Genomic DNA, 10,793 nt, shown 5'->3' on the forward strand with positions numbered 1-10,793 from the left:
ACAGAAGGCTGCCGTTTTCCTCTTGTTTATAAGTAATTTAATTGATAGGCATTATAAAAAGCGTACAAAAATAATTAATACAGATCGCAAACTAAACGATGACATTTTCTTACTCGGCAGATCACTACTTGGAATATTAGGTATACATTGAAAGTTGTTGGTTGTTTTTAATTTTTTACTCGATTGTGTGTTGCGTGGGAGCAACTTCTAAAAGCATTTGTGTGAATACGGTGAATCCATCTAAAAATATGTGACAAGAAAACGAAATCGTTAGGCTAGGTTCGGTTTTGACAGGAATAAAAAAAATACAACGTGTAATTATACAACACGCTATTGAAGTGAAACTTCTTCAAACACACAAAACACACGGGATATGGGTTAAGGAATTGGTTTAATGATATTATTTGTACATTATGCTTCGCACGGGTGCAATGCTGATAGTAAATATTTTATAGAATGTCTATATAAAACAATCACAGCTTTTTTGTCATTAGACAATACAAANGATTTGCAGATGATATAGCAGTATTAGCATCTAGCAAGAAGGAATTAGATATAGTTTTAAATAAAACGGAATCGGGATTAACAAAACAGTACCGTAAGAAAACAAAAAAAAAGTAAAACAAAAATAGTGGTTTGCAAGAGAAGAAAAAGTAGGGAAAGAGCGAATATAAAGATAGGAGACGACAAACTAGAAGAAGCGACTGTTTTTAATTATAAAGGAAGTCAAATGAGTCAGGACGGAAACAAAAGTAGGGATAAAAGTAGATGATAGCGCAGGGTCGAGTCGCTTTCAATAAAAAGAAGTCATTTCCATGCTCGCGAACGGTTAATTTAGAAATTCGAAAAGGATTGTTTGGAGGGCGATGCTGTACGGATGCGAAACATGGACGGTGGGCCCTGAGGAAAAGGAAATATTAGTAGCGTTCGAAATGTGGTGTTACAGACGAATGATGAGGATCCCGTGGATTGAGAAGGTTAAAAATGAAGAGGTACTTGAAAGAATAGGAGAACAGAGGACTCTATGGAAGTCAATAAGAAATAGGCGATATAGGTTGGTAGAACACCTTCTCAAACACTAAGATCTAGTCAGAGACATATTAGAGGCAGCAACAGGAGTTAGGAGGGGTAGGGGTAGACTTAGATTAGATTACTGTTCGCAAATAGTTAAGGATGTGGGTTGTACTAATTGTAGGGAAAATTGAAGTTTAGCTCAGGATAGGAAAGAGCGGAGGTACGTGTCCAGCCAGTCTTAGGACTGACGACCTTATGATGATGATGAGTGTGTATGAAAGATAATATCTCTATGGAAGTCAATACGAAATGGGTGAGATAGGTTGGTAGGACACCTTCTCAGGCATGAAGGTCTATTTGACATACAAGAGGCAGAAACAGGAGTTAGGAGGGGTAGAGATAGGCCCAGATTAGATTATTATTGGCAAATAGTCAAGGATGTGGGTTGTTCTAATTTTGGGGAAATGCGAAGATTAGCTCAGGATAGGAAAGAGTGGAGGTGTGTGTCCAACTAGTCTTAGGACTGACGACCTTATGATGATGAGAAAGACTAGGAGAACAGAGGATTCTATGGAAGTCAATAAAAAATAGGCGAGATATGTTCTTAAGACACCTTCTGAGGCATGAAGGTCTAATCAGAGACATATTAGAGACAGAAACGGGAGTTAGGAAGGGTAGAGGTAGACCTAGATTAGATTACTGTTCGCAAATAGTTAAGGATGTGGGTTATTCTAGTTTAAGGGAAATGCGAAGTTTAGCTCACGATAGGAAAGAGTGAAGTGCGTGTCCAACCAGGACTGACGACCTTATGATAATGATGATATTTACTTACTTTGAAGGATTTTTGATTTCTTCTGTTACATAATTCAGGTTATTCCATCCATCGTAAGCCCAAAGACCGGTGTAAAAAGCGGTCGCGATGTTTCCTAAATTGTATTTTGTGCCTCTGAATGGGTGCTGAAGGTGTTGCACGTTACCTGAAATTTAATTTTACTAACTGAAAACTTTTCCATTTTTTTTTTTTTGAGATATAAATAGGTAATATAACTAGTGATTCCCAAATATTTCCTGTCTATCTTTACTAAAATCTGCCAACTTTTGTTGTTTTTTTTTTCTTATTGGGAATCACTGAAGTAATTCAATGTCATACCTTCGATTATCTTGTACGCTCCTCCTAATATAACAATAAGTATTGCTACAAGTTTGGCTGCTGTGAAAACATTCTGTACACTTGTGGCTAAGTTAACGCTATAGCAATTCACATACAAGATCACAACTGAAAAAAAATAAAAACTAATGTTAGTCTTACTAATATAATAAAATAAATCACGGGTGTGTTTTAGTTGGACATGCATGCAATAGTGTTCTGTAGGCATTTGCCAATATCAATTTTGTTTTCTAATTATAAAATTTTTAGTCTTATACGTAATTGCAAAGTAATGAATCCTATTATACTATTAATAATTATTTTGTAACAGAGGCTTCTCATAACTGACATTTATTAAGTATTTTATAAAATAGTTTTACTGAAATTTGGTGAATGCGCCTGGTTGATATACAGGGTGCAACTGAAAAAAGTGCGGAGCTTGTAGGGGTACAAATTAAATAAATGTTTGCAGGTCTGAACGTTCGCTGTTTTCGAGAAAAACGTAACCAAAAGTATAGGTCTGAGTCACTCCGGGCCTGATAAATTATGCAGAAAAATACGTTTTCCAACGCAACGCCACATTTAATCAACCCGGTCATTGGAATAGGTCAGTGTATCACTGTAGAACAGTTGTTGTTATTTCTGTGCGCAACGTCACGTCTTCCAAGACCAGTAGCTGATTTATTATTGCTAGAGTATCAGGAATTGCCAATTTAAGGAGCCATTCTGGAGAGGAGAAAGGAGGATGGAAACCGGGAAATAGACTAGAGCTACCGAATTGCACCGTTTCAATATTTATATTTCTTAATTTCATTAAATATACTTAAAAATGTAGGAATGAGTTACAGAGTTAGAAGGGTGATACTTAGTTTGTGTAAAGAGCAACAGGCATTTATAGAGCTTATATATAGGGAGTTAGACAAGAATGCACAGTGTCACCGCTAATTTTTAATCTATACGTCGAAAACGATCAACGTCATAAAGACAACACAACTGTAGGGATAGATATACAGGAGCAAAAGATTAGTATATGCTTAGATTTGCAGATGATAAAGCAGTATTAGCATCTAGCAAGGAGGAGTTGGAGATAGCATTAAATAAAATGGAAGCGGTATTGACAAAACAGTATTGTATGAGAATAAATAAAAGTAAAACAAAAATACTGGTATGCAAGGGAAGAAAAGGTAAGGAAAGAGCAAATATGAAGATAGGAGACGAAAAATTAGAAGAAACGGCTGATTTTAAGTATCTAGGAAACCAGATAAGTCAGGATGGGAGGAGTAGTAAGGATGAAGAGGTATTAGAAGTTATATGAGAACAGACAACTCTATGAGTCATCAAGAAATAGGTGGGGTAAGTAGGATACCTCAGCTCAGGATAGGAAGGAGTGCAGGTGCGTATCCAACCAATCTTAGGATTGACGACTTTATGAAGATCATTGATTTCATAAAACTTAACCCTCAAAGCAGTATACGCCAAATAGCGCTGAAAATTGGCTCCTTTTTATGCGACAGTGGGACGAATTTTAAAGGAGCATTTGCTATAGCGAATGCAAGCCTTGCAGTGATTTTTAGTCGCGAGTGGATTTGTGTCAGTGGTTTTAGACGCCAATTTTTCCATTCTTGATATTCCGGATCTAACTCCGAATGACTTCTTTGCATGAAATAGCGCGTGTATCAAATGGCAGTGAACAGTGTGCAGGACGATGTGATAATCGCTGCAAATAAAATTCGCCAAATGCTCGACGTTTTCGGGTAGGCGGCAATAATAATTTGGTAGACGTCTTAAAGACTGTCTTCTAGCACGCGATTCTAATTTTGAGCAATTGTTATTTTTAACTCGTCGATAAGAAATTGGAAAGTTGTTGTTTATAACCATCGTTGTTTAGTTTACTGCTTCTCTGTCTTTATCGCAATTTCAACCGAACGGTTGAGTTGTACCTACTACACCCTCGATGCAAAATCATACTCAGGACCGGCTTTGAGTTATAGGTTGTGGTTTCAGATTTGTTTGATCCGTAACCATGTTGTGGTACTCAGGATACTATTCCCTACTGTATGTAGTTTTGACACCTTTTAAAATTCAGAACTTATTTACGTTACATCCTCTACATATAAATTAAAGATTTTCGATATGAAATATGTCAAAAATAGCAAAGATAATGCTGTAAAGTAACCAAAAGGATTGTTAATTTCCACTGAAAATGTCAGCCGCAGTTGCCGACGACACGTTTGGACTTAATCTTTCATTTCGATTACGGCGTATCAGCCCGAAAATTAATTCTGCTATGGAAACCCTATATTCATTCCTATGTTTCGGCATAATCTTTTTTGAAACGCGCTAAACCGTTGAAAAAATGAAAAGAGGAATACAACCTTCATTTGTGGATTTAATGAGCCAAGAATTTATCATTTAGGTAATGTGAGACATTAGTTTATAAAATGGTCGCAACATACACAGTATTATCAAATTATGTAGGTGCTTATATTAGATGCTGTAACTATTTAAAATTCAGACTTACCCAGGGTTAATAGTGTTACCATTTTAACAACTATGTCAGGTGGTTCGCATTCGCTTACAAAAGCTTCGACGGCATACTTTCCGAAGCTTAGACAAATAATTGCCATTTGTGATGGTTTCAAAACTAGTGTGCTGGCCCATGAAAAGAGAAACGCCGGTGGTGCTCCGAATGCATCCATGAAGTACGCGTACTCTGCTCCGGATGATGTATTCATGGTGCCCAATTCAGCGTAGGCAAGAGCCCCTGAAATGGATATCCGAGAATAATTACCCTGACCTCTAATTAATCACTCAAAACGGCCTACCGGCTTATACAAAAAAGAGAGAACGAGCTAACCAATTCCTTCTCTAATTTATAAAAAAGAAAATAAGCAACTCATAGGTACTGTGCATAATTTTGGTTTGAAATATACGGCAACATAAGAGGTGTATGTATTATATAGGTACTCCTATTTGTCATGTACGAGATCGGTTCAAAAAGTATTGCGAATTTTGAATTTCCGCGGGTTACGTATATTCGATTTTAGATTTTTTTTGTGGCGTTATCTTGGTATTCATGTCTCTCACTTATACCGACAAGTTCGACCATGTTGAATGTTCAGTTAATTTTTGACAGCTGCTTTGCTTATATGTGTTTTGGCTCGTCCTCGATTTTTGCCTATTCCAAAATATGGATCAAAGAATCTATCAAATTTTGTGTGAAAAACAGAATTAAGTGCGCGGACGCGTTCCACATGTTGATTGTGGCATATCGTAAAACTTTGTACCTTTGACCAAAGCAACGTTTGTCGGTGGTACAAAATGTTCTCAGAGGGCCGAGAAGATGTGAATGACGAAGAACGTGCCGGACGCCCTAGCACGTCAACAACAGACGAAAATATTGATGATATACATAAATAAAATAGAGAAGTTGCTGAGGACTTAAACATATCGATTGGTTCCTGCCATTCGATTTTTACCAATGATTTGGTCATGAGATACGTCGCCGCGAAATTCGTACTAAAATTGGTCAATTTCGACCAAAAACGGCATCGCATTAACATTGCTAAGGAGCTGTTGGACGCCACGGCCCAAATTTGCTTCAGAGGATCATAGCTGGTGACGAATGATGGGTTTATGGTTATGACATGGAAACCAAGGCTCAATCATCCCAATGGAAGCTGCCGCACGAGCCAAGACTGAAAAAAGCGCGCCAAGTTTGATGGAATGTGACGATTTTGCTTACAGTTTTCGTCGATTGCAAGTGATACATCAGGATTTCTTGTCATAGGGTAGAACGGTCAATAAGGAATATTACCTATAAATCATGCGCAATTTGCGCTAAGCAATCCGCCCCAAATGCCCGGATTTATGGAAGAACAGAAATTGGCATTTGCACCATGATAACGTCCCTGATCACACATTGTTGCTTGTGTCTAAAACAACACACTAATAAAGCCGCAGCCACCGTATTCCCCAGATCTGGCCCCCTGTGACCTTTTCTTGTTCCCGAAACTGAAGAGGCTTATAAAAGGACGACGCTACGCTACGATTGAGGAGATAAAGACGACATCGAAGGAGGAGCTGAACAAGATAGTAAAAACTGATTTTTTGAAGTGCTTCGAGGATTGGAAAAAACGTTGGCACAAGTGTATAATATCTGGTGGGGATTACTTTGAAGGGGACAAAAGAGATATTCATGAATAAACAATTTTTGAAAAAACACAAAATTCGCGATACTTTTTGAACAGATCTTGTATATCCTTTTAATTTAACTTTATTCGATAATTTGAAGATTGCCTAGACACGTACATGCGAAAACTGGAACATTGCACATTCTTAACTATTTGTGAATGCAGCAGTCTAATCTAGGTCTTCATCTGCCCCCCTTTGCTCCCGTTTCTGCTTCTAACTTGACTCCAAATAGCCCTTCATGCTTCTCAAGGTGATCTGCCATTAACTCTCCTTTTTCTTATTGTTTACTATACCGCCCTCCGACTCTTTCCAATGTCTTTTTATTTCTAACATTTTTTGTCCACAGTATTTTCATCTCCCACCTTCAACCAGCAACTTTACATCTTAAACATGTTTTCTATTTCGCCACCCTCACCGTCTACGTTCTGCACCAGTACAGAGCTGTTATTGAAGTATATACTTCTAATAATCTCCTTCGAATTTCCAAATTCCAAACGCAGCCAATTAAGAATAAAATACCTAATTAGGATTTTACGAATCCTTAGGCCACCGACGTCTGGTTGCAGAAAGTTAAACCATTATAAAGTAATACTTTGTGAGGAGTAGCACATTTGACGATGTAACTAGCGCTTAAAATTCTTCTTTATAGAAATTAATAGGTATCTACTATTTTTAAAAAGTTTATTTTATAGCCGTCATCTTTATAAAAGCCACCATTTTGTTAGATCCCAATAGATAAATATTGTGAGAGACATAACCCAAAAAGTGGCTGCAATCTGCTTCGGGGTGTAGAACCGGAAAAAGATGAACTATTTGCCTGAAAATTTAGTGTTAGATCTCCCATATCCTTAAACATTGCTAGTAAACGTGCAAGACTGGTTTGATTATAGATTTGAAAAGATTGAGAGACTACGGCGATTTCACTAGTTCGGCGTTTTTGGATTTTTAGCGCTTTTTATTTCAAATACAACTCGAGATAGTTTATTCTAAGTCATCATTACTATGCACAATTCGATATGTGGCAAAATAGTTTGTCGGAGTTGGGGAAACATGATTAACGACTTGGATAGTAGCAAGCATAAATAACACCTTAAAAAGCTACATATTGCGTGCTCGATCACTTACCCAATAATGATAGGAAGCCGCAAGCCATCCATATAACGAAGCTCATTCCAATCGAGCCGGTTCTCTCGAGAAGCCCTGAGGGTGAAACGAAAATTCCGGACCCTGAAGGAAGAACAAATAACAGATACTAATATAGGCTCTTCAATCAATTTATGCATTTTTAAAATATATACATATAAACAATAAACTCTCATTAACCTGCAGTTTAAACCTGGGGCGGAGACTTTTGGAGAGGACACTGATTTATATTTTTATGAAAATTCTGATATAATGGTCCACATTTGTAATCTACATTTTGAAATATTTATAAAATAAAAAGGATATGAGGTGATGGATGAAGACAGTTTTTGACACGTGATGAGCTCAGAAGAAAATAACTAAGTACTTTCATCATCATCATAAAGTCGCCAATCCTAGGAATGGTTGGACACGTATTTCCACTGTTTTCTATCCTGCGCTAATATTCGTATTTCCCTAAAACTAGAACAGCCCACATCCTTAACTATTTGCGAACAGTAATCTAACCTAGGTCTATATCTACTTCTCTTAACTTCTGTTTTTGCCTCTAACATGTCTCTGACTTTCCCTTCATGCCTCAGAAGGTGCGTCCTATCAACCTATCTCGCTTATTTCTTATCGTCTTCCATAAAGTCCTCTATTCACCTATTCATTCTAATACCTCTTCATTTCTAACTTTTTCTACCCACGATATCCTTGTCACTCGCTTGTAACACCACATTTCGAACGCTTCTACCTTTTCTTTTCCGTCGCGCCCACCGTCTACGTTTCCCACCCGTATAGCGCCACGCTCTAAACATATATCTTTAAGAATCTTTTTTCGAATTTCTAAATTAACCGTTAGCGTGCATAGAAGTGACTTCTTTTTGTTGAACTAAGTACTTTGCTATTGAACAAATTATAAAAACAAAATGCTAATTGTGAAATTATTATACGTTTGTAATTAATCGTCTGAGATGAAGCTACTACGTAGCGAAAAACTTGTAACGATTGTAAATGAATTATTCTTTTGAAATTTAACAATCAGTGTTAGTTAATAATTTTTTCTATGTGTTATTCATTAGCCATATTACATTACGATATATATACAAATACAATTATAGTGTAAATTATTCTCAAAACATTTACGTGTCTACTTGAATGGTGCTAACCTCAATGACAACAATAGGTGCATTTTCGATTACGTAAAATATATTTATAGCATATTCCATCGATAACAGGTCATTATACTTTCAAAAGGGAATTTTCATACAAAAGAACAGTTATGATTCACCGCGTATGAATAATGATAAAGAATAAAGTGTTAAAATCGTGTACTTGTTGAACGAGGGAACTGTGTTTAGTCTTTATGGATATTCTATAAATATGAATTTGGTGGTAGTTGAAGTAAAAATACCATTTCCTTTATTAAAATTTAGTAAAATGTAAATATATTTCATCACTTATTTTAAAGGATATTCGAATTCAACATTCGTAAGATTGGCATATGCTCATGCTTATTGTTAGTATACCTATGCTTAGTTCTAGGTCATACTTATATCTCAAAATTATGAAAGCGTAGAAGGGCCAAACATATTTTCTTTTAAGCTTCGACTTGTAACTCAAATATTCGATTTGCATCTCGAATTTTTGTCTTGCAATTAGAAATTTCGACTGGCATCTCAGAATTTCGAGTTGTACTTCGAAATATCAACATGTAACCCTAAATACTTATTGAATCGCAGTCCAACATAGCCCACCTTAATCCTAACCTAGGTTAAGGCAATTTTAAAATTTTCAAAAAAAGATTATGTTCTACGCCTTGGTACAAAATTAGCAATTTATTATTAATGGATATTTAGGAAATTAATTTCAGAATTTCGTAACAACAACTGTTTAGCTGCACCAATTTTGACTACAAAGCTGAAATTAAACCCTATGATCAAAATATGTAGTTGAAAAAAATAGATAATCGATAAGAAATAGAATTATAATTTAGATGCGCAATCGTTTACAAAATTACTAGTTTACCAATTGCAATTTTGACATGGATTTCATATTCTTTCTTATCAGTACTATCTCAGGAAAAATACGTTTCGGTGATTTAACACCAAACAATTGTATAATAAACATTTATGGCATCTGACTTGCAAAATATTAGTAAGACGTTGCCACATTTATTTTCATATATTTGTAGTCATAATTATATGAAAATCTATTTTCCTAAGTATTCACAGTTTGAGATAATAAGTCAATTGAGTGATGAAAATTATTTTTTTAATAATATTTAAGAGAAATGGTACATTTTTTTGTAGTTAAAATTTGGTATACTAAAAATTTAACTTTTAATAGAACAAATTGACGGAATTAACAATTCCTTTTTCAATTATTTATTGTTGTGAAAATATTATGTAAACGAATGGTACCTATATCATCCTTAAAAAAAAATGATTGTAACAAGAACGGTAGACATTTAATACCTAGGATTTATTAGCTTTTTGATTTAGGAAGTTAGGTGTCTATTACCTCATCAAGTTTAGAATTACGAAAACGTGGTGGAATTCTAATTAAGTTGTGTATTATGTTAGATTATTCCTTATTTCTTTTTAAAAAACCATAGGACGATAAGTACAGTTAATAGGCCCCAGAGGGATATCTAGATTATTTACATTATTACTTACAAACATTTGTACTAATGAGATACATTAATCCTAAAAATTTTAGACTTCTATCTGTTTTAATTTTTGAATAAATCCAAAAAAAAAACGAAAAATCAGAAAATATTTTATTCTGAAAAACGGCTTAACTGATTTGAATGAAATTTATACACGTTATAAAGATATATAACGCCTTTACTCGGAAAAAGTAACAGCTGATAATCTTTATGATAATCATTAAAAACAGGCAACCTTTTCCGAAATTATCTTTTTTTATGGTAACATTCTAGAACAATATTGAAATAAACACTTTTTTATGTCATTTCCAATGCAGAATAACCTTTTATCATTCAGTCCATCGAAAAAGTACGCCATATTCAAAAACAATAAAAATCGAATTTTTTATATAAAAATTGATTTATTTTATTTTATGTTCATACCTTTGAAAAAACAGAAATGCAGGTTATTTGATTAATTTATGAGTGCAAATAACATTAAACACTATATTCAGATGTATTTATTAACTATATTTAACAATAATGATTTTTACATTATTGTTTTCAATATTTAATGTTATTTGCACTCATAAATTAATCAAAAAACATGCTTTTCTGTTTTTCAAGACATAAAGATATGGCGTACCTTTTTGATCGATTTAA

At 34.9% G+C, this 10,793-nt stretch overlaps 1 protein-coding gene across 5 annotated transcripts in view; it reads right to left on the bottom strand.

The window, feature by feature from the left end:
- Positions 1-1,826: 1,826 nt before the first annotated feature.
- The window catches only part of LOC108742014 (b(0,+)-type amino acid transporter 1), a 59,760-nt gene continuing 50,793 nt past the window's right edge, over positions 1,827-10,793 (bottom strand). For 4 of the 5 annotated variants that reach the window (XM_025977256.1, XM_025977257.1, XM_025977259.1 and 1 more), the window contains exons 3-6: positions 7,481-7,582; positions 4,683-4,925; positions 2,165-2,290; positions 1,843-1,991 (exon numbers count right to left, since the gene is read on the bottom strand). In XM_025977256.1, the coding sequence (XP_025833041.1) occupies positions 1,843-1,991; positions 2,165-2,290; positions 4,683-4,925; positions 7,481-7,582 (620 nt within the window). Of the gene's footprint in view, positions 1,992-2,164; positions 2,291-4,682; positions 4,926-7,480; positions 7,583-10,793 lie in introns of all 5 variants that reach the window. The other variant, XM_018477020.1, reaches the window with a different exon arrangement.

The sequence above is a fragment of the Agrilus planipennis genome, unplaced genomic scaffold, assembly GCF_000699045.2.
Source record: "Agrilus planipennis isolate EAB-ADULT unplaced genomic scaffold, Apla_2.0 scaffold24, whole genome shotgun sequence".
Classification (NCBI taxonomy): domain Eukaryota; kingdom Metazoa; phylum Arthropoda; class Insecta; order Coleoptera; family Buprestidae; genus Agrilus; species Agrilus planipennis.